Source organism: Anabas testudineus, chromosome 3, assembly GCF_900324465.2.
Source record: "Anabas testudineus chromosome 3, fAnaTes1.2, whole genome shotgun sequence".
In the NCBI taxonomy this organism is placed as follows: Eukaryota; Metazoa; Chordata; class Actinopteri; order Anabantiformes; family Anabantidae; genus Anabas; species Anabas testudineus.
In genome coordinates, this window is record NC_046612.1 from 2,733,440 (window position 1) to 2,757,497 (window position 24,058).

The 24,058-nt window shown below is 42.2% G+C and overlaps 1 protein-coding gene across 2 annotated transcripts in view; it reads right to left on the minus strand.

Moving 5' to 3' along the window:
- Positions 1 to 1,388: 1,388 nt before the first annotated feature.
- tln2a (talin 2a) overlaps positions 1,389 to 24,058 on the minus strand; it is a 71,675-nt gene continuing 49,005 nt past the window's right edge. Inside the window, exons 23-59 of one of the 2 annotated variants that reach the window (XM_026378258.2) lie at positions 23,857 to 23,985; positions 23,383 to 23,496; positions 23,030 to 23,143; positions 22,502 to 22,636; positions 22,158 to 22,286; positions 21,951 to 22,053; positions 21,216 to 21,424; positions 20,532 to 20,651; positions 20,241 to 20,438; positions 20,021 to 20,160; positions 19,409 to 19,502; positions 19,123 to 19,212; positions 18,882 to 19,004; positions 18,654 to 18,797; positions 17,803 to 17,964; positions 17,386 to 17,526; positions 17,098 to 17,279; positions 16,035 to 16,167; positions 15,492 to 15,593; positions 15,019 to 15,189; positions 14,445 to 14,591; positions 13,027 to 13,128; positions 12,245 to 12,364; positions 11,829 to 11,975; positions 10,734 to 10,900; positions 9,881 to 10,064; positions 9,579 to 9,704; positions 8,658 to 8,774; positions 8,256 to 8,441; positions 8,050 to 8,157; positions 7,604 to 7,709; positions 7,368 to 7,373; positions 6,840 to 6,964; positions 4,761 to 4,949; positions 4,495 to 4,677; positions 4,243 to 4,368; positions 1,389 to 4,047 (exon numbers count right to left, since the gene is read on the minus strand). In XM_026378258.2, coding sequence (XP_026234043.1) covers positions 3,919 to 4,047; positions 4,243 to 4,368; positions 4,495 to 4,677; positions 4,761 to 4,949; positions 6,840 to 6,964; positions 7,368 to 7,373; positions 7,604 to 7,709; positions 8,050 to 8,157; positions 8,256 to 8,441; positions 8,658 to 8,774; positions 9,579 to 9,704; positions 9,881 to 10,064; positions 10,734 to 10,900; positions 11,829 to 11,975; positions 12,245 to 12,364; positions 13,027 to 13,128; positions 14,445 to 14,591; positions 15,019 to 15,189; positions 15,492 to 15,593; positions 16,035 to 16,167; positions 17,098 to 17,279; positions 17,386 to 17,526; positions 17,803 to 17,964; positions 18,654 to 18,797; positions 18,882 to 19,004; positions 19,123 to 19,212; positions 19,409 to 19,502; positions 20,021 to 20,160; positions 20,241 to 20,438; positions 20,532 to 20,651; positions 21,216 to 21,424; positions 21,951 to 22,053; positions 22,158 to 22,286; positions 22,502 to 22,636; positions 23,030 to 23,143; positions 23,383 to 23,496; positions 23,857 to 23,985 — 5,001 coding nt within the window. In that variant the 3' untranslated portion in view covers positions 1,389 to 3,918. The remainder of the gene's footprint in view (positions 4,048 to 4,242; positions 4,369 to 4,494; positions 4,678 to 4,760; positions 4,950 to 6,839; positions 6,965 to 7,367; positions 7,374 to 7,603; positions 7,710 to 8,049; positions 8,158 to 8,255; positions 8,442 to 8,657; positions 8,775 to 9,578; positions 9,705 to 9,880; positions 10,065 to 10,733; positions 10,901 to 11,828; positions 11,976 to 12,244; positions 12,365 to 13,026; positions 13,129 to 14,444; positions 14,592 to 15,018; positions 15,190 to 15,491; positions 15,594 to 16,034; positions 16,168 to 17,097; positions 17,280 to 17,385; positions 17,527 to 17,802; positions 17,965 to 18,653; positions 18,798 to 18,881; positions 19,005 to 19,122; positions 19,213 to 19,408; positions 19,503 to 20,020; positions 20,161 to 20,240; positions 20,439 to 20,531; positions 20,652 to 21,215; positions 21,425 to 21,950; positions 22,054 to 22,157; positions 22,287 to 22,501; positions 22,637 to 23,029; positions 23,144 to 23,382; positions 23,497 to 23,856; positions 23,986 to 24,058) is intronic. The other variant, XM_026378259.2, reaches the window with a different exon arrangement.

The following is a 24,058-nucleotide window of genomic DNA, read 5'->3' on the forward strand; positions in this document are numbered from 1 at the left end:
AGAGAAAAGAACAGCAGGCAACAAAAACAACAAGCCGCAAGAACACTGGACAGGTGGGTAGGACAAGTAACTGGACTCTGGAGATATACAGCTCCAAGGAGGAGGATACCTGCAGAGGAGAACAGAGAGAGGGAGGCAGAGAGGAGGAAACACTACAGGAGAGAGAAATGACAAAATAATGACATGCAACGGTAGCATTGATGAGATGATCTCATTGTTGATGTACAGACTGCAATTTGTCACCTTCTCCTTAATAATTAAAAGTTCTGAAAGAGAATTATATTTGTGATTAACCCAGTGAACCTGAGTCAAACTTCTCTTCTCTGCTCTGATTCAACCTAATTACACCTGCCATGACTGTCTGGATGAGCAGCGCTCGTACAGATGGTGAGGTCATGTAAAAATGTCAGTGTGATGAGTCTCTGTGAACAGTGCTTGTTGCAATGTGTCATGGCTGTGTCATTTTCCATCAATGGAGTAACACAGTCATCCACCTGATCCGACACGTTTTCATTACAATCATTTTTATTCTAATAAAAATGGAGCAGTGACAGCAAAAAGTAACAGAGAAGAATAAATCAATTGCCTGTTTAAGTCATGTTAAATACACCTGTCGTCTGTGGATAAAGGCTCTTACTGTTCTATGTAGCATGTTACAGTCATAAGTAACTGTATCCGCGTTCTGACTTTTATTATAATTAGATTTAGGACATAAAAATAATGGATGATATCAGCTGCTTGTCCACATTAAATTCAATGCCCTTGTCTGTTTAGCCAGGGTTTATGCAGTTTAAGTCAGTGCAGCAGGGCTTCCTATTATAAGTTGCATCCAGTGTGACAGGAAAATGTTAAACGGTCAGTGAGATTTAGACTTCTGTCACCTAGAGAGGCATTTCGTCGAAGGAAAACCTGACTTCATGAGGAAATGTCAGAAAGTGGATGCCAGATTTAAAAGCAGAGCTGGGAGCAGCTGTGCTACTGTAATTGACATTGCCTCCTCAAATTTTAGTGCCTGACAAATTTAGCACAGACCTCAGTTCATAGCCTGGACTCAGTATAGCTTCAGGTTTAGTGCTGACTCAGAAACACCATCTTGTCCTGACACTAAACTGACACAGACACTTAAAGAGGCCAGAACACACCTCTGTATTATTTACTTGGACTGGAGGACTTGTGGTGCCCCTGCATCCTGTCGGTACTGATGCTGAAGCATCCTGAGAGAATTTATTTGGCTTCACAGCATTGAGAATTTGCATGCGTTGAAAGTATATGTGCAGCAGTACTGATTCATTTAGGTGCTTCATCAAATATTCATGCTTATTACTAATGAAAAGAAGAGTAAATACCCAGTGGAAAACAAAAGACCAAAGAATAACAACGTCAGAATCTTAGTTACATTGAAATGCTTTATTTTCAGTGAGTACAAAAAATAGTTTTGAGGCCAGATAAATATCTTTCATATTGTACGTTATCGCTTATCTTGACTGTAATAACTTCATAATTTTATTTCAGTTAAGGGAGAAAGACATAAAGAACACTTCAATTACTTCACATCATTGAAATGTGTCACGACATCTTAATCGTGACAGTTCTATAGAAATGTTCTTATCACATTTATCTTTCATAGAGGTTTAAAAGCACGAGAAAATAAAAGCCCACCCAACGTTTCAGTGACTTCATAACACACAGTAAAGCAGTGGACACACCCGAATCTCAGGTCTGTCATAGTTTAGAAGCACTGGAGTATATGCACATGGAACGCAGTACAAAAATGTGTTCATATATATATATAATATACATACTGATGGAACATTTGAAACTGCAGCACATTGTTGTTTTGACTGGCGGACAGCTGTCCATCCCTCCCACAAGGCCGTACATGGGGCAGAGAGAGAAAAAGAGAAAAGGGGTGCAGCTGTTCCAGCACTTGAGGGGACCAGTATGTTCACAAGTGGGACAAAGGTAGAAAACCCACAGAGGTGAACCTACATTCCCAACAAACTGCTTGTCCAGGACCTTCTTTTGACCGATGAGGTGAAACTGTGACTCAAGCAGACCAGACACTGTATGGGCTACAGACTAAGGCACTAATAATGACACTACAGACTGCCCTGATGAACAGTGGACCCTCCCCCCTACATACACTCAAGAAAATAAAAAACCTGAATCCAGACCCCACTCTCCAAAAAAACTGAAAAGTAATGGTCTGTCTTTAGCCGTCTGTGGTACATCGTCTGCATGTGGAGGCCAGAATCCCTCAGCATTTCCTTAAAAGTTGATGCTGCATAAACAAAAGATGCATCTGAAGCACAAAGCCATGCATTTTCACAGCAGGACCTAATCTTACAATATAATATTGTTTAATATTGAAACAGCGCAGACAAGGAAACCAAACACACTACAATCCAACTTGGTAAACAAAAAAGTTCCTCTATTGCAACAAGTAGTATATTCAGTGAAGTCACACGGAGCACCCTTATATTCAGACACTGACAGACATAAAAGAAGGAAGGATTAACTGCAGTGATCAGCGTTTGTCACTTCACTTTCAATACAGTTATTTTACTTGCAAGTCATACACATTTTTTAGAGTTTACTTATTGCTAAATTATCTTTAGATTTTCACAGAATTAAAGGTGAATCAACTCAAATCAATCTCTGGCAGTGACTGAGTATTGCTGGGGAAGAAATTGCTTTCCAACAGTGGAATAGAAACTCATTTTGGGAAGGGCTAAAGTATACGTGCAGGGAGTAGTAACCCTCAGAGAAAGAACAGTGTGAGTGCACAGCGTTTTAGAAGTTGCACTGCATGTCATTCACTTTGTTCCAAAAGTCTGAGGTATTTACAAGTTCTCCCTAATTTGCATGATATTGTCACTAATCAGTGCATCTGGTTTGAGTTTGCATGGTGTGAGGCAAACCGAGACTGCCCCCTAAAGCACCATCCACAATATTGCATCATGGTGTGATACAGTTTGCACTGTTTGGCCTCAATACATGAAATTGTAAGTGGTAATTGAGGTTGGAAAGATGTATAATAAACCACAACAGGATCTGCTATTGGTGGAAAATAAATGAAACTACTTCCACCTCCCAAAACCCTCTTTGCTAAAAATATTTAAGAGTAATAAATATTCCCGCTGTGGTAATTCTCTTGTAGAAAAAAAGCATTTACATGGTAACTTAATGCTCCTTAAATCTGGGTGGCTGCATAAGGTGGCAGCTCTATTCAAACACGTTGTCTATAGAGCCTCAACAAATCTGCATAAAATGACATGAAATGAAATCAAAGCAAAGCTCATATGACCGTCTGCATTAAACGATGTTTACAGCCAGAGGAACACAGATCAGCAAAACAGTACCTTCATATTGTGTAAATGACCACTGAAACCACCATTAATGTGATTGACATGACTTAAACAGAATAAGGTGCGTGACTGAAAAGTAAAGGCAGACAAAGACTTGCAGCTGAATGCTTATATGAATAGTAATACAATCAATTCTTCATCTTAAAAGTTTATGAGCTGGAGCTGCAAACTGTAAAACAAGAGAAACAACTTGTAGCTTATGGGCAAACGAGAGCGTACGAGCTATAGTGCTTGTCACAAGCATGTCACATTCTGGTTCAGAGTACATCAGTCAAAGTAGTTCATGCTATACAGGAGGACAAAAAGCAGTTCATCAGGCAAATCACCACAATCTTTAGATTCTTTTCAGAAAGTAATCAGTTCCATTTCAAACTTGCCAGTAGCTGTTGCTAAGATCTTTCCATGTGATGTGGACTCAGTGTTCACTGTAGACTTGGGCTTTACTGACCACGTGTGCCGTTAAAAAGGACACACATTCACACACAAACATACAGTATGTGCTCTTCACACTGCTTTATGCGTGTGCACCAGCGACGGTAAGGTTGAATAGTTAGTTGTTGTCCTCTCGTAGTTCGCTGGGCAGGAACTTGTACTGCTGCTGTCTGATTTGAGCCAGCTTCTTCCTGGCTTCTTCCAGCTCTCTCTCCTTCCTCAGCATCTCCTCCTGAGCTGCAATAATCTGGACACAGACAAAAACATCTGAACTTAATGCATGTCACACGACAATATGAATGTTAGTTGTATAACTAGACACTCTCTTCACACTGGAATAGCTTTAAATAGTGTAAGATCTGTGATTCCTTCCTCGCGCCTGGTATCACATGAGGTAGTCAACAGAAGACACACACACTATAGAGATACCTGAATGTATTACCTGTGCTATTCCACCCACAAACTTTGTCTTCACCACCACATTGTCTTCATCTGCTTTGTCAAACGCTGCCTTCTGAGCGGCCCGCACCAAGTTGTCCGATGCCTTCTTCACAGCATTTCCAGCAATCTGCAGAAGAAGAGCATAAAGTGGCATAAAACAGATATAGCAAGGTAAAGTAGCTGAAATGGTATTTATCTGTAGTACTAAAACGTAATGCTAGGTGTTGGTGTTGAATCCAACTGTTGTGTGTACCTGCAGTCTCCTCATGGCCTCAGAGTCCTGGTCCGCCTTCACTTTACAGGCCACCAGCAGCTGGGCTGTGGACGCTGCCACCTGTTTGGCTGAAGAGATGAGCTTCTCCTCGCTGGCGTGGCCCTGCACTGACGCGTTGGCTGCCTCACACAGGTTGCTGGTTGCTGCTGCCACCATACGTGCCTGGTGGAGAAAGGTGAGTGATCTTGAGTGTTCTTGTTCATAACTCAGTCTGTAAACTGTGTAACACACTCCCTCGTACTTACAGCTGAAATGAGGCCTTGTGACCACTGCCCATCATCCACAGCATTGGCAGGGATGAGGCCCACTTTGCCCTGAGCCACCAGCTCCCTCTGGGCAGCTGAGGCTGATTTGACCAAAGCGCTGGTGGCTGCAGCGATGGACTTGGCTGCCTCCAGGATCTGCTCCTCGAAGTTCAGAGTTTCGTCTGCTTGCTGAGTAGAGGGAGAAGATCAGATCAGACAGGATTCATCACTTCTAGTGCTACTAGGATTTAAATTTTAAATCATGGTTCTTCCCTCTGAGTGTAAATTTAACTCTGGTCAACTAATTCTACAGCTTTTCTTTACAAGTCACACAATTTATTTCACTATAACCACCACAGGCTGAATTTACTACACGTTGCATATTACATTAAGATTTCTGCATCAAAAGGAAATCGATGTGATTCACCATTCATCCTGTTAAATGGGAGTTTGTTTGGGATCTGATTCATCATTTCCCCTTGAATACTGAAACAATTTGTGACCAAGAGGAACAAAAGATGGCATCCACGAGCTTCACACAGCCAGATACAAAGCATCTTATTAAACTGCAACGGCTCAACAGAGGAAGCAACAAACATCATCTGTCAGTCCTGCACATCCAATCATACTTTCATGCACAAACACAGTCACACCACAAGTCTGTAGACAGAGCGGGACACTGTAGGAATATGTTTGATATATAGTTGGGACTGAATAACAACCTAATATATCAAACATATCAGACAGAGCCCTGCAGAGAAGGCCTCCGGGTTGTGGGGGCAGGCAGGGAAGTAGGGGAGGGGGTTAACTGAGAGCCAGACTTTAGATAGAACTAGCACAGACAGATGATCACAGGAAGAGGAGAAGGAGAAGGAGGAGGAGGAAGAGGAGGACGAGGGAAACATGTAAAAGGGGACAATATTAAGTTGATGAGGTGAGGATTTCATTGAGTTTTCACCTCAACAATCAGCTACAATGAATAAAAACCAAAAGGTAAAATGCTGGTGAACATGGATAGCCAATGAAGTCTGAGAAAGTTCAAATTAAAAGATGAAGTAAAGATCTTAAAGGTACAGTGTGTAAAAAGTAGGAGAATTAGCAGGATCTAGTGGTGAGACTGCAGAATGCAGACTTGGACCACATCCTACACCCACGTTTCCAAGTGTGAGTGAACCCATGATGTCTGAGAGGTGTCATGGTGTCTTCTACGAATGTGTCAAGTGATGAGGTTCCTTTAGATAGCAATAGATTTAGAAACTGCATTGAGGTAATGTATTTAGAGTGTAATACTTAAATTATTAACCCTAACCCTAACCCTTTAATGACGGTATAATAATGAATACTATATTTCTGCTAATAGATCCGTCTAAATGTTACAAACTGCACCTTTAAAACCTATTTGAATGTGTAATCAGGGAGGAGGTGGGACGAGACACCAGACGTGATTCCAACAAAATGTGTTTTAATTACTGTGAAATATTAAAATAGAAAAAACAAAACTACTAACACTGGTGCAGAACATCGATAAAGCTATAAGTATGGGTGTATTTGTGGTTTACAATATCAATAACATCCTCATTCAGTGTTCAGATTTCAGCCAACACTGCACTCTTTGTTATGTACATCAAAGTCAACATATTTCATATATCTAATATGTTAAATATAATATATTTACTTTTAAGTATGTTGAATTCTTAGATTTGCAGATTATATTTTTGTAGCTTTACTTAAGTGAGCTCTACTTAAAAGTGCTTTTTATGTTTAGGTATCAGTACTTCTAGTTACGAAGTAAAAGATAAGAACACTTCCTTCCACTAGAAACACGTTACTCAACAGTAGTTAAATCCGTTCAAAGCAGTAAACAAACTGACCCACTAATGAAACATACAGATTTTAAATACTAAATACTTTAAGTACAACTTTACATATACATGAAATTATGATTGTAATGACACTTGTATGATTCATAACCTCCTGATGGAGTATTTAGTTTAGTAGTCGACCATCTCCTTTTCACTAATTCTGCCTTCCTTCACTTGTCCGGTTACTGACAAACTCTTCGTTCATGCAGTCACTCACCTTGGGCTTGGCTCTGGGTTTCAGCTGCTCCAGCTTCTTAGCTGCTGCTTCGATGGATGCTGCAGCTCCGAGCAGCTCTGTTTCTGCAATCACTGTTGGGTCCTCGGGGTCCACCCACTCTGAACCTGGGACACGCATGCACGTGCAAAATTAAGATTAAAACTCAAATGTGATACCAACTACTTCACAAAGCCATGTGTTGACAGTACATGCCTCACAACAACAGAGTGATCACACAGAATAAATGAAAAGAGTGCTGCCACTGTATATCATCACATCCCATGCACAGCGGATGGAGGCACCAAACTGCCATTCACTGCAATAAAGATGGAGTGATTTATTTAAAATGAAATGGCACACTAAAACCAAGCTTGATGGATGGAGCTCACTATATATAAAGTGGAGAAGCCTGAGAGAAGCTGGATGTCAGAATGATAAGAAAAGAATGGATGTTAGCGCTGAGAAAAGGTGCTGAATGGCTCACAACCGGTGAAATCAGTCGCAGAACAGAAAATAATGCTAACTTACCTCCATCTGTGGCGAGAGAAGGAGAACATGAATATTAACAAGAGCTTGTTAAGTGGATGTTTCTCTGTTATTTGGGGACTAAAACGTTTCCTACTGGTGATTATCATCAATGAAAGAGTTTGTTGGAAGCTTCATTAGTAAAAAAAATAAAAGTTATCCCTTACTGATGAAGATATAAGTTCATCACACGTAATACTGTAAAAGTAGGCAGCGTGTATTTGTGTGTGTGTCATTACCTTTCATTGCCTCTGCAGTTTGGATAAGCTCTGTGACGGCTCCAGCCACTCGTTTGGAGCACGCCGCCAGGTGCTGCTTCTGCTCTGCACCGGGCCTCTGCAGGACCTACGCACACGCACACGCGCACACACGCACACACACACACACACACACACACACACACACACACACACACACACACACACACACACACACACACACACACACACACACATTTGGTTGAGAAGGACTCGAACCCACAAAACATAATTTGTCTAATATTCCACAATTTCTCAAGACACCATATATATCAGAATTATAAACAAAGCTGAGTGAAAGTATTGATGATATAACATATTTTTTTAAATTTAAACAAAACATGTGCTTTTAAAATTGTGCACATCATTTTAAAAATGTGAACAAGAAAAACCTCTGAGCAAACGTAGTGGCACAGAATTCAACCCACCAGTAACACTTGTTCCAGTAGATCAATGTATCCTGTTGTACACTCTGCCCCGAACATCAGCGCTCGGTTCTTCACCTCTTCATTGACCTCTGGATGGTAGGCCGCTTGCTGGAAGACAGAAAATCACAAGACGCTTTTTACACTGCAAAGTTCCAGCTACTTTACACGTAACGACATTAGGTTGGGTAAGACGGAAAAAACAGAACCTTGCAGGTGGTGAGCATGTCTGAAATGGCTTTGCGGCTGAGGTTGGCTGTATGGATGATGTCCTCCTGCCGGGCAGAGTTCCCTGCAGCCACTGCTTTAGCCGTTGCCATGGTGATGCCTTTAGTCATGCGAATGAACTCCTCAGGTGTGGTGGTCTTGTTGGGAGGATCCCTGGATTGAAACAGCTGGGGACGACAAAGTCGGTCGGTGTCAATTGACAAGCAGAGTGAAAATCTGACTGGGAGGCTGACCAAAGCCTCCTCCGCATAACAAAACTAACTGAGTGTTTGCTGTGTCCCTGACTCTAATCCCAAATTCATCATTCAGCATCAGTCGGTCATATGTAATATCCTTCATTCTGTCATACTGGTGATATTTCTTATGCCTTAAACCATCCTCACAGCCATTTCCTGTTTGATACACTCGATGGTGGCCTCCAGCGCTCTGGTGCCTCGGGTGGCCTCGTCCTCCACAGCCTTGACAGTCTTCAACAGGGACGTCACGTTGGTCACCATCACCTGATGGTAAACATGGAAATAAATCATTTATCATTAAATCATCAGTAAACGTGTTTTTGTCCAATGATTTTTATGCAACAGGCACTAAAAAAAATAGTTAGATGGACAGACACCAGTTAGCTGAGTTAATCAGTAAATAACTCACATGACAAAATCTACTTGGATTGTTTAGGACTGTACAGTTGTACTACAGCAGACTGAAAGACAGGGGGAGCACAGCAACCACGCAGAAAAGCCCACAGTCCTCCAGACCTGATACTTAAATATTAAAAATGCTTTACAAGGCGTCTCATCCTAAAACTGTATGTTGTTACCATCTGAAACACTCCCCGACACACTGAGCTGCTGCAGACTGTGAAACTTCACAGCTCGAGGTGATAACAAGCAGACAGCAGTGTCAGGAGCAGATTATGAACTGGAGCTTTTAGAATTTAAACTGCTTATGCGTTGAAGAAATGCTGATTTGTCTTTGTTAGAAATATTCCAGCTTCCTCTTTAATTGAACAGTCATTTACTGGTTATTTGTGTTACTGTGACAGTCGTCAGGTTAACTCGTGAACAGGGTTTCATAATGAACAAGTGCCCTACTGTCGCTGAATAATAGCTCTGTCTGAGGAAGAGGAGTCTGAAACATGCTGAGCATACTGTGTAGTATCATCTCCAGCTTTATGATTATTTAACAAACTGCATTGTTGCCCGTCAACAAATTAACATATATAATATTTGATTCCTTAACTCTAAAGATTTCTAAAACTAATTGTGTTCAAACCCCCTGGAGACCTTTACATTAGATAACAGCCTCACCTTGGCAGCGCTCTTCAGTTGGTACATAGATGGATCATCTGCTGCTTTGCCAGCGGCGCACTTGGTGGCACTAATGAGCTCAGCCAGCGCCTTGGCCACATCTTTGACAGCATTTATCAGAACCACCTAGAGAAAGGACACGCAGATATCGACCAATTTATCGTCACACAGTGCAGGAAAGAGACAAAAGTCTGAAAGGTTATTGCCATTCACAGCTCATTCTTGCACGGTTTTGTCTGATAACATGGACAGAGAATAAAGGACAAACAGAAAACTGAGGGAAGAAAACAAGACGGATTAACCTGTGTCTCAGGGTCGTCCGAGCCGATGCTGGCAGCTCCCAGTTTGACCACATCCGTGAGCTGGGTAATGGTTTTTGCAGAAGACTGTGCAGCCTGAGCCAGCTTGTCCTGACCGGAAGCTGCACCGGACACGAGCATCTTTGTGTCCTCGACCAGAGCTTTGGCTGTCTTCAAAATGTTTTCCCTGAGACAGAAGATTGGACACGGCGCAGAAAGAGGAGGTTTCAGTGAAGACGGGATCAGTAAGGTAAATTCTAATCATCAGAAATGATGCACAAACAAAGACGGAGGTTAGGGGTTATGTAAGATGTCAGGTTACTTATTTCTCTAAAGTGATCAGAACAAATTGAGGAAGCTACTGTAAAGTTTCCTCTTGATTTAACTGTGTGATTTCATTCCCTTACATCCTGCCCCCAGTGGTACAGTAACGTTTCTGTAAGAATCTAGACTCAGGATTTTTAGACAAAGAAGCATGTAATGCTCCAAATTTCACTGTGATCAATCATTCTGAAGATTTCTACCACACGTTTTCACACAATGTGGGATTAGAAAGAATATAACCAGAATAATTTCTAACTTCTGAGTCTTTTCGCACCACAGGAGGAGTCTTAGTCTAAGAACAAGAACAGTGGAAAATGTGACACTTCCTGCACATCTTTCAAACCCTGAGGGTAATTTGTAGTCTAACAGATTTCCTGCCTCTGTTCACAATTTAATATGTCATTCTGTCAGTTATAGATGACAGATAACCAGAGGGTAGATTTTAGGCTCCAGTCAGGACTTGTCTTTGTCCTCTCACAGTCGTGTGTGTAAACACACACAATCGGGTACGAAGACGATTTCCAGCTCTAACCTGTGGTCAGCGAAGGATTCGTCGTTCTCTGCGTTGAGCGTGCCGGCTGAGGCAAACATGATGGTGGTGTCCAGGTCGGCGATGATGCCAGATACTGCGCTGGCCGCTGTGATGCAGGCCTGTGTACCCTTGTTGCCTGCCTGGAGGGCTGAGAGCACCAAGGACACCTGGGGACACGAGCAGACACCAAATCCCATGAACAGACAGATGAGTATGTGCAGATTTCTCACATTTACATTTTAATAAGGAGGATTAATGCTTTTATTTGTTTTGTTTTGGTCCACTGAGGTGCAGTGGAGCACACCTTTAATGATCCAAACAACTCACCTCGCATTTTGTACTATTGGAACATTATAAATAATACATTCAACTGAAAGGCTCAACACACTAGTCGCCAGACAATTTAAAAATTTGCTGCGACAACAAAATACCATGTTGGTGCAGAGCAACACACAACATCACTCACTCTGTGAAATGAGTACATGTCAAACTGATTCCAACCACCATTTGTTTTCCTCACAAATGCCTGAGTGGCAGCAGAAATGGATCAACGGCTGTTTCCAGACTCTCGCTACTACAAAAAAGGACTTTACACTGAAATTCTGGAAGGTTAGGAGATCGAAACAGAACAAGCATGACATGTTACACAGAGAAAAGGTTTTTGTTTTGTCTTAGAGATCCTCAGCAAAAGAATAAGCAGCTTTTGAATAACTATTTAAAGTGGCAATAACTGGAAGTAGGGGATTCTTCTAACTGAGTAATGTATTTGTATTCACAGGGCAGAATGGTACAGTGTTTCCAGACTAGTCGGATATAACACGACAAATACTTAAACATAAATTATTAAACCAGACTCTAGAATAATGTATTTTCCAAGGACTATGAATTAAACAGTCACCCTCAGAAGCATAAACATGCCTGTGGCGAAGGCTTGCTTACAAAATGTTTTTGTTCAGGAGGCATCCGACACGATGAATCATAGAACTAACCAGCGCCTACTGATCATATCATGACGGCAAAAAAATAGAAGTTATTCCTTACTATCCAGGCAAAGATCAACTCTATACAGAAACTGAAACAACTAACTGATTCTACCTTCTCCGTGACTGCACGGGCACAATCAATGAGCTCTCGTTTGGTGAAGCTGTCGGAGGGGGTGATCTGCAGAGCTCCGGCCTTCTGGACCAGGAAGATACACCCATGTCCGAGCTCCTGCACTCGAGTCTTGATCTGGAAACCAATCTGGATAAGACAGAGGGCAGCAATAACACAAACAAATTTACTGAAGAAAATAAGAATTCAGGGTTCTAAATGTTCTTGACCTGCCAGAGACGATATAGATAAACACGAAATACCGTAAAGGTTAATACAGAGAACACGTCTCTGTGTTGTTCACATCAGAATACTGCTGAAGTACCGTAGTTAAGAATATCAATCTGCCACACTGAGGCAGCAAAGGTGTATAATAGGCGAGACATTTTGTCTATGAATGTCGCCCAGGTCCTGCTCACCTCCTCGGGCTCAGCTGTGTGAGCAGCCAGTCGCCCCTGAACGGCCAGCTGGCTGTAGTCCACGGTCACCTGGGAGGCCAGCGCTCCCAGCTCATCTGGAGCTGTCACCGATTTGGTCATCTGAGGGATAAACACACACCAACTGTCATCCCAAACTAAACCACACATGTGAAAGTCACTTTGGGGCTCGTTGTTTGCAACATTTTGGGTTTTTCCCCCAAAGAAACACAAAGTGCATAAAAGAAGAATCATGAAATTCAGCCATCACTGGTGTGAAGTGTGTGAAGTGTCATCACACAAACCACTTGGTGCTAGGATACAGTGAAGCGACGGGGTTAATGCTGAATGTGGCTCTAGCTGGCTATGTCTTGCCATGTAACGATGAAGTCATATTAGCATATGAATCAGAAATCAATCTTTAACAAAGAAGGAATGATGAACACATTTCCACTTGATTCAAGCCATTTAACATTTTCCATGTCAAATCAATCAGTGACATATTGTGGCAGATAAACCACATTTTGGCATCTGTGTCATCATAAATAGGTTGGATTTCCTGGGATTTAGCCTGAACAGACACTTTATTAGGTACACCTGTACTTTAATAAGGTTATACATTAATTAAACTGTATGTTAATTACTGAGTTCATAGTGAGCATTGGAGTCTTACTGCAGTGCATTATATTAAAGAGGTGGTTCTAATGTTTTGGATTATGTAAATATGTTAAACAGTCTCATGGCCAAAACAGTTCACAGTGTAACCCATTCTTTTCAAACTTTACCATTTCCTGAGCAGTGACAGCAATACCCTTGGAGTATTTCACCATACTGGTCTGGTAATCAACGAAGGAGCCTTCAGGTTCAGGTGGAGTACCTTCATCCAGCTGAAGAACGACACAAACACACAGCGAGTTAAAAACAAAAGTGAAATTATCATTTTATCTGTGACTCGCCTGTCCTTCACAAAACACGAAGATAATCAATCATTCATCTCTTTAGCTGCAATGACATGTTAAATCGGATCTACCCTTCAATTATAATAATTATGCCGACTGTGCAGGCATCAGTAAATCTGCAAACCAACACTAATGCCATTTTACATTCAAATAAACACAGAGTATAAATGATAAACACTCATTATAAATTATCCCCCAAATCCACTGTGTAATTACAGCTTCAAAATATCATCAACTACATTCACACATTACGTTTCTAGCATTTCTACTAAATTAGACTGTGCTCAACACATCTGTGTGTCATGGTGAAGCTGAGGAGTCATGAGCGAGATGACGCCGTGTGGGGAGAGCATGTAATGAAAGAAATCCGCAATATTGCAGGTACACGATGTTCGCTTCCCCGCTGAGTGAAATAACACCTTATCTTGGGCCTTGACTTGCCTGGAAATCCTTAAAATCACCTCAACTCTTCACAACAGGGGGTGATCATTATGCCAATAGATTATCTAAGAGGATTATGTCATTTTATTCAAGTGCTAACATGCACACACACACACACACACACACAGCGAGTGACGCGTCAACAAAACACACACCTACATGTCCATGATGCAAACCCCAAAACCACTTTCAATAATTATTTATGTCCTCTGGTGACCCACACCATAACCTTTTCTTAACCTATTAGAAAACTCCAGCTCAAGAAGCTGAAGACGTCGTCAGCTGATGCTGGTTTTCCTGTGATTCAGCAGCTTGTGGTTTGTATTAATATGTTAATCAGTGAATTTAATGGTGCTCAGGAGATGCTAATCAAGACGTTACAGACTGCAACAGGAAAAATAAAAGGAAGTCTTCATTAGTAAATTATGAGTGGACAAAGATCAAAAACTCTCCTGTGTTCAACACAACTTCTAACCAATAGATCCCACATGTCTCCTTTGAGGCAATTTACATCAATATTTCAGGTACACCAGGAAAACATTTCATTACATTGAGCACCAACATCGACTTAAACACCTCTCTTCAATAAGGACAGACCATCAGTCTACCAGTGGAGAGAGAAAGTGGAGGGAGTTTGTCTGTAGCTGCACAAATAACCAGAAAGTGATATGAGTTGTATTTACTCAAACACAGTTTAAGCACAAGGGTAAAATTTTGGTGTGTGTGACCTGATCCCCATCGTTTACCCTGTATCCGGCCATCAAACCCGCTGTGTGAGAGAGACGGTGCACAGGGGCACTCACCTTGGCCATGGCCTCTGCGATGGACTCCACCATTCCCCCCACCATTCCCACTTCACTGGCGGCCTCATTCAGTGTCACCATGATATCGTCAACTGCCTCCTTCATGAGCTGGGCGGCCTCTGCTATGGCATCATGGGTATGGGATGCCTGTGAAGTTTGACACAGCACAAGGGCATATCAAATATTCATAGATGTAGGATAGCAATACATGTGCTTATGCATACAAATTACATCACATCATCCTGTACATACAAAGAATATTTTTTTATTTAACAAGGTAAAAACCAGAGGTTAGCAGCCTCTTTGAAGGGACACCTGCCCAACGACATAATTAGACAGGACAATACATCGACATCAAACACACTAATGATAATACTGAACTGTGCCGAGCACAGAGCCATGTGGACCTCCATCAACAACAGTAAGTCAGTCTGAACTGAGGGCAGCTTTCATACTTTGAGATCGTTAGTAAACTAGACAGCACTATATTCAGAATCTAGGGACTGTCCAGACAAGTGTGCATCAGTGTAAACACAGACCACAAGGAATAAAATGGAGCATTAAATGGTCGTACTTTTGGGTTTCCTCCACCCTCCTTGGCTGCATAGAGCATCTGCAGGGCAGACTCGGCCAGGGTTTTAGTTTGGTCCAGGAAAGTCATCTGCTGTTGGTGGTCTTTCAGCTTGGACGCCACTCCTACAGAGGCCTTGATGAGGGGTTCAAAGTAACGAGCCAGCTGGGTCACCTGAGGCAAACAGTTAATGAGACCTTTGAAAAGATTCTACAGGCGCTTATGAGGTGCAGGCTCAGGTTCCAAGAGGTTCAGGTCTCTGTATGAAGTGGCTTGTGTGAAATCAATAAAGGTTAGTTAAAAGACAGAATATGACCAGGAAGAGTATGAATAAAATAATAATGTTGTGATAATTATCAAAAGCTTAATTTTGTTTATCCACTCCTAAAATGCAGAAATTATGCAGAACTGCTCATAAAAAGTATCTCCACAGTTACAGTGTTAAAGTAAAATAATTAACTCGGTGCCCTACATACCTTGTGTCCTAGTTGGGAAGCTTCGCCCCTGGCAGCAGTGGAAACGGGGTCAATTAAATGGCCGATTTCCTGCACAGTGGACGTCAGCTGCTCTTGTAGCGCCTGAAGACAGGAAATAAAAGGAAATTTGTTTTTGTATTGCTCTTATGGGCGACAGAGGTGCATTTGAGTAAGTCGAATGGAGTGTGCCTTAAAGGACACCTGAGGAGTTTAAACTCTTCTAATTCAGTCAAAGTGCAGCAAGAGCTACAAACTGCAATAAGACAGGTTCTACATTAAATACTCTGTGCCAGTCTCAGGAATGGGTAGAGCTTTATCTGCAACAATCAGTTCTGATCTGCAGTGTAGATTCGTTTTTATCAATTCTGAGCTGCATCTGACCGACAACAGACAGAGACCTAATTAAACCAATAATTGATCCATAATTTGACAGGCACACAACAATACAAAGACGGGAAAAATAAAAATAAAGACAAGTGCAAACAGAGTGATTCCAGCAGCAGAAAGTAAAAAACACTGAGTCCTTTTATGTTGGTTGCTTACCTCCAATGAGATGTCGTCCCTGCTGGGTAAGTTCTGGCTGACTGCTGCCAAAGAGGCCTGTTCAATGTCCCGGATGCATTTGTTGATGTTATCAATTGACGAGTCGCACTCCCTCTGGCCTGGAGCCTTGTCCCTGAGAATAAAATGGGAACCGGAAAAGGGGAGAAACACAAAGCAGTAAAGTGGTTGGAAACAAATTTTAGAGTGAAGTTGAGAGATGGTGATAAAAAATGGAAAGATTACACACAGGAAGAGAGAAAAGAAATGTTAACACAACACAGACAGGCTCCAGGATGTCTCTTTAACATCTTTCCTTATAGTTTCCTCCATCTCATTGCTGTTCAGGTCACATCTGCTGAAATTTGGCCTGTGGGGTCTCGTCACTACACAGGGAGATCAAGCCGGGCAGCCAAATTAGCTTTGAAGCCTCCAAGTGGCCTCACGGGCAGAATAAGTTTAGTTAAATGTACATTTTGATGCATGTTGGCACACTAAAGGGAAAACTGAAATAAAACCTCATCTTTTTGAGGAACAAGACTCAAAGTTTTGAAGTTGGCTTTTACTGGATGTCCATTTGTATTCTATCAAAGGCTAAGGCCAAATCCCGTCACCCAATTTGCAGTCCAAAAGACAGAGCCCGATAAAGGCATCAGAATTGAAAGAGATGCTAAGCCGGCTGCGTGTGAATGCTAATGTGCAGATGTTCTGAGCTGAACAGGGACCTTAAAATTCAGCAAGTGTGACACAGGGAATTAAATCCTCATGGGCATCAGTTTTGTTCTGATCAAGGTCAGGTACAAAAAGTATGAAAGGGAGATTAAAAATGTAAGCTGTGGAGGTGAAAGAACAAGCATTTGTCACATCGTGGTGCAGAATTTTGATCGTTTGTTGGGGATGCTAAATTAATTTCACAGGTGTTGTATAGACCGATGTACCATCAAAGGTGTTTAAGTACACAAAAGAATGAAATGATCAAAGTCTCAGCCAAGAACATCCTCATAAAACCACAGCACAGCACACGGCACCATGCAGCTTGTTATATCTGAATGTACGGCTCACTAACCGGATGGCTGTGATAAGACTCTTGATGGAGTCGGAGACGATGCGAGAGTGACCTGCCAGGACAGACCAGGTGGGCGGGTCTTTGGGGTTGATAACCAATGAGCGTGCGGTCTTGATCAGATGGGTGGAGCTGTCAAGCATGGAGCGTGCTGACTGGAGGATCGGCTCCTGTGCCGCAGAACCCTACAGAACAACAAAAGTTAAGGCGTAATGTAGACACATCTGCATTTAGTATAACATCCTGTCACGACCATGAATGCTGCACACACTATGATTCACGTGACTTTACCTCGCTGCTGATTTGAGCTGGAACGCTGGCGAACTCTGGGTTGGAAGCAAACGTTGTCAGGTTTTCCACAGCCTCAATTAGTGGAGCTGTGGCGACTCGACACCTGTTCCTGTTCTCGTCTGAGAAATCACCATCTAAAGCCTAGACAGTGAGAGACGTGGACACATGGCACATGAATCAAATCTGATTAAACTAGAGTACCCACGATTCAGGAGGAAAACTAATCACTGACAGGCTGATAAAAATTAGTTTTAGGGAACAAATATCAGCTGGAATTCACTCAAAGGGACTTGGTCAACATTGTCCCACATCAATTCCAAAAGATATCACATTCAAAGCTTCATCAATATCAACATAGTGCTATGCCAAATAGATGACAGGGCCAACCTTTGGACAGGCCTGGCAGAGAAATCCTACCTTGATGGTTTTGACCAAGTTGGCAGTGCTGTTGGCCACCTCCTTGGCAGACTGGACAAAGTGCCTCTTGGCAACTGGGTTGGTTGTCTTGGAGGAAGCCAGGCGACAGGTGTTGCACAGTGCCGAGGTGTGCTTAGCAACAATGGTGGCTGCAGAGAGCACCTGCAAACAGCAAAACGTTCAATTACAGATGGTGTCACAAAGAAATCGTATCTATGCAAAATGAAAATGCACATATTTCGTGTTGTGCCCACATCAGAGCACTCTGAGAATAAAAGTTGAAGTTCGTACAACTGACTTTTCCACTAGGAAGAACTTTCTTACTCTTACTCTGCCCTTAAACATCTGATATAAACTGCTCAGCTGGAAACTGACTTCTGGGAGTCAGACCATTAGATATAAACTGCTGACCTTCAACTAAGACTGTTAGAGGAAAATAAGACGATCAGGAGATAAATATTAGAGTCAGTTAAATGCCCCAAGAAAATACTTCTGACTACAAACACGTATGTGTGCGCAGAATATTAAACAATGTTGACGGCTATTTAAAGATGATAGTTAACTTCAATAATATAAAGCTCACTTCTTTCTGCATTAGATGGGTTCTGACTGTTAATATGAGGCGCTGTGGTGCGGGACTGATAATGATTTTAACATCAGATAAGATGATGATGATCTAGGGATGCATCTAATGTCAACATGCTGCAAGGATTCAGAGATGAAACAGAAGAGAAATTATCTCTTCAAAAAAGACGTGCATGTATCCAATTACGTTGCAAAAGCCTGACCTTGTTCTAACATTTAACTCTGGGTGACTGATACACAGAACATTACAACACAGTAGGCGTTACCTGAGAGGGACTGCTGTCTGGGTCAACAAGATTCTGACAGGCCATCTGGATCGCCTGGTTGGCTTTGGCAAATTGGATGGGGTCCACCAACCCCTGGTGTCCTGCCTGACTGTTGGGATCAGACACACCCACCAGGTAGGAGGCCTGTGGAAACACAGCAGCTGTCACCATCATCACCTCTACAGTAAAAATCCCATATGAACCCTCTAATAGCTCCTGACACTGTACCTGTCCTGCAGCTTCAGTGAGGCCACACAGAGCCTTTGAGGCCGAGCCCACACAGTCTCCAAATGCAGACACATCTCCAGTCTTGCAGTTCTGAGAAATACCTGCCATGGACTCTCCCAGGACCTGGACAGAGCACCAGCAGAGCGAAGAGAGAAGAAAGGGAGAATCACTTAGGATGCTACGCTGTATGTGTGTGTGCTTGGTGTTTTGATCACTTGGCTGTTTGATGGGGGGGACCTACCTTGGAGTTCTCCATCACACTCTCAATGCAGTCGAAGTAGGAGAGGTCACTGACCGGCTCATTGGGGTTGCCCAGCATTCCTCTGACAGCCTGAGTGTGCAGTAGGAGTTGAAGATGAGTATTTCATTGGTTCATTATGTTCACTATTCTCTCTTCAATTATTATTTAATTTAAGATACCACAAAGTTAATAAAACTAAAGATTTAAGATGTGGTTATCTCGATATGATCACTTTGTTGATATTCGTGCTGAATGTTTCATTACAAAGTGAGAAAGTGGTGTTTACCTCCAACTCTCTGAGGGCATTATCACACTCCTTCTGGCCAGGAGCCTGCTGGGTGCACAGCATGATCAGCTGGTTAATGCTGTCAGTCACTGCTCTGAAACAAAGAAATGCACAGAAATGTTTGGTAATGAGATATGATTTGATATGTTTTAGTGTGTATGTGAATACCAAGCATGTCTGGTATACATTTGCATGTTTGTATGTGCAAGATTCTAAATAATGATTCTTTCAACATGGTTGTTTTTCTGCATTGGTGTTTATTTATTAATTTTTGTTTCTGCTTTCTTACTGTTTACCAAGGTTTGTTACCAGGTTGGCAGCCGCGGTTCCTAAATTGGTCGTAAAATCCTTTTACAACCAATTTACAACAAATAACTTCCACTGTGAGCAGATGTCTGAATGTCTTTATGATAACCCGGCCATCGCAAAAAATATGTACAGTATTACCATGGTCCTCTATGTTTAAATAAGTGCTTAGTGGTTTAAAAACAACAGTTTACAACAAAGGGCTGATGGACATTTTATAAATACTACAACAAATAAACTATGAATTAAAGCATTAAAAGACAGTATGTGCTTCTGTATGGATGTGAATGTGGGTAATTGTGGTACCTTGCAGCAGCAGCTAACAGGTTCTTGGCATTTGCTGCAGCAGGATCTACAGACAGACTCTTAGCTGCCAGCAGCAGCTTGCTAGAGGCCATCGAGATGTTCTTCAGGTTACCGATCACCTGCACCTGATCATCCTTTTTCTAAAACGACAAAATTCGTTAACAGTATGACCTCTTCAGACACACATCAACACATGAAGCTCAAATACAGTGAGACATACCTGAGTGTGCCCAGCCATCTCGATACCAGCATCCAGAAACTCGTCAAAGTCTTGGCTGAACTTCCCCGAGGCCACCGCCAGCTGGCTGCTGGAGCCTCTGGAGGCGTGGACCACGTCGCCCGCTGACTGGTTCAGGTCTGCTGCTGTTTGGTTCAGATCACTCTGGGCCTCCTGGAAAGACTTGGAGGTGGGAGGGATCTGAACAGAGGACACAGACAGAAAGAGTTGTGGTGTCAATGCTGTGTCGCACATGTGCTGGGAGGGGTTTGATGAGTAATAGAACAAACTCACGGTTTCAATCAGAAGCTTCTTGCTGGCCTCCCCGATGCTCTTGAGGGCCATGTCCACATCCTTCTGACCAGGCAGACAGTTGACGCAGTTATTCAGCGAATGAGACACAGCTTTGGCCACCTGGTGAACGGAGCACATTCATGTTCTTTATCTACACGGTCCAACGACCACATGAGGCAGAGATTCAATCAAGAGCCAACACCTGCTGCTTGTATCCCAATGTTGACATGATCAAGTTACTTTTCAAAACCAGCTTCATTTGTGTTTCTCTGACTGATTTTTACTTTTCTATCAATAAAACTTGTAATTTATTTGTTATGTGGAGAAGGTTTGATAAGTCGTGTATTTAATGTTTTACTAACCAGATGCTGACATTGATTTAGCAAAATAGTGGAAAAAGAGCTACTGGACAAAAGAGCAGGCCACATGGATTTAAACCCATCATTTAATTATGTGAAATAAATGTTCAGCATCTTAAACTTTATACTGTATATTCTATATTCTGCCAGAATTGTTGTTCTAATGAAAACTATTCTGTATTGTTTGTTATTTTGACAGCACTGACATTTGGTGGTCATAGCTTCTTGGCACAGGTGCCAAACTCTGACAGAGGGATGCACATTGGACAGAACCGTCTTGCCTTAAGCAGAATTCATGCCCCTGAGCAATTCTGAACTAGCTCACCTGTGCCAGCCTCTGCTGGCTCTCAGCGTCTCCAGGGGAAATCAGTGCCTGCTTGGCCTCGTGAATGAGAAGCGCCGAGCCCTCCATCACATCACGGGCTGAGTCCAGCATACCAGCTGCAGCCTTGGGGTCTGTGGTGGAAGCAGCGACACCACGGGCTGCCTGGGCCAGAGTTTTCAGGGCCTGAGCTGTTTCTCTGGCTGCTATTCCTACACACCGGAGGACAGACAGACATCATCAACAGTCTGACAAGACATCTCAACTATTATGAAGAAAAGTAAAACACATTTAGTTAATTTTTCATCATGTCCTGTGTCCTTTAACCAAGGCCACCATAGAGGATAAGAAAAGTCTCTTCACCAAACTATGTGAGTTGAGGGATTAGTCAATCACATGTCAAGTAATAAAAATATTTTAAAATGGTGAAAAAGAAGCTTTAAGCCTTTTGTGCACTGCAAAGCAGAGATGCAGTAAGATGAACTTACTACTTTACTACTTTACTTGTATGGAGTACTTTTGTACTCCATACAAGTATTTCTTATTCTAGCATCAATACTCAAAGCAGCTGCTGGGATCGTGTATGTTCACATAGATGTTTTATTTTTAGGACTAAAGATTCAAGATGATTTTTTGAAAACTCTCCTCTTGATCTTTAAAATCTGTCACAGACAAATGGATCGGAGTGATGAAAACTATTTAGTACAGTGTTCAGCACAGTACATCAGCAGTACCAACCTGTGTAGTGTTCATTTCCTTGTGCAGCACAGGTGAGCAGCTGAGCCATGGAGGAGCCCACTGACTTAGAGGTGCTGCCCAGATCCTGAGCACACTTCTCCAGCTGAAACAGGAAAAATGAAGTGATTATGAGTGAGGGAAAAGTTGCATAATTGTGCATATGGTTTGTATGAATCTCAAATGTTATTGTTCTAAAATGTCTCTTACTGATTCTCCAGGTAGAGGTTTTAGTTGGGCATTAACTGCAGCTAGCTTAGCATCTTGCAGCTCACTTCTCAGGGTCTGGATGGCAGTGAGTGCTGAGTCGATCTCCATGGGGCCGCAAGCTTCATGAGCCTGGAAAATGAAGCAGGCTGTGATCATTTACCCTCCTTTGAACTCATAACTAGTACTGGTTTTGTCCTTACATACAATTAGGTTTATTATTCCTATATAAAACTCAGTGAGGTACAGTAGCATCTTGGAATGATGTCATTGTTTGTAAAAGTCTGTTTGTGCACATTGCTGGCACATCCAAAACACTGCCACATGTGAGTGTCTCTGAGATCTACCTTCTGTGCAGACGTCCTCAGTTCAGCCAGGCAGGTTGCCAGGTTCTTAGCACACTGACCCAGTTGCATGGCTGCAGCCTGATCTGTCACCGTGGGAACAGATGACTTGGCTGAGGTCACCATCTTACTACCAGGCTGCAGAGTGAAAAAGAAGAAAATGCATCAATGTCGAAAATCTTCAGAACAATTTTGATAAAAACGTTTCAACTAACCGAGGAACAAAAGTGAAACTATGTGGTGGATAGTTCAGTAGAGTTTTCTGGAGCTCTGAAAGTAGCACTTAGACATTCAACACCTAACACCACTACAGCAGTTCTTCTATAACTGCCTGTCTGGTCCAAAAAGAGGTTACAGGCCTATTTTTAATGGGTCCCCACATGACAGAAACACTATTTATACTTTGTTTAGCCTGGTTCCAAATCTAGGGCTGAAGTTACTGAGTTTGACTATGGACGCATAAAGTTTTAACAATCCATTTTCCAGTGAGAAATGATGAGGTTAGAGTGTGTATGTGAGCACGTGTTGCACCTGTAGAAAGTTCTGGCTGGCGATTATGAGGGCGAGTTGTGCACTGAGCTCCTCTGGTTTGGCCTGACTGCCACGCACTCCCTGGACGAGCTGTGGGATGTGGTCTGCCACTGCCTATACAAATATTTATACATATATGCACAGGCTTAAACAGAGTCACAATAGAAACAATATAGACAACAGCTGCATTAAACAAACTATTTGGATGCATATAATTTAACTGTAGCTAATAAAAAGTGTGCAGAAAGTAGGTTGTAGGTTTAAATTGTTTAAATTGATCCAAATTTTAAAACTGATCAAACGAAAAACATGAAAAAGTAAATGCCACCCTACTGCCTGCTTTGCATCCTCACCTTGCAGCTCTGCACCAGCTGTTGATGAGCAGCGGTGTTCTTGTTGGAGGCAGCAGCGTTTTGAGCAGCAGCGATGGTCTGTGTGGCTGCAGCCGCGGCTTGCTTGGCAGCATTCTGAGAAACCAATGATACACATAGATTAAGTCTTTAATGCACCTCGTCTATATATAATGTTTAAATGACTTTAAATAATAAAAAAATATCACTACCACACTTGATGTTAATTAAGTAAAACAATATATATATATATAATGAGCTGAATATTTCAAAGTAGTGGTACAGAGTTATAAGGCAAAGGATGAAATTACAACACAACTGAAATCTGTCTAAAAAGTCTGAAAGTCTAAATTTCTCACTGTCCCTATCTATTTGGGCGGAGACTCATATCCTGTAGTATCCTAATATATTCTCGTGTGGAGATGGTGACAGCTTCATGTTAATGTCATCTTCAGTCAGTGGAACAGAAATTGTGACCTCCAGCCTGTTGATCAGTTTCTTCTTAATGGCACTCTGAGCAGCAGCGTTGGTGGCCACGCGCAGCCCCTCTGCAGCCTCCCTCAGCCTCTGCTGCTGGTCCTCGTTCTCCGGGTATGCTGCAGCCCCCTGAAAACACACGCAGATCATGATGTGCGAACAGCTGGTGCAGGGATTATATTTTTGCATAACTTTTTTTTTT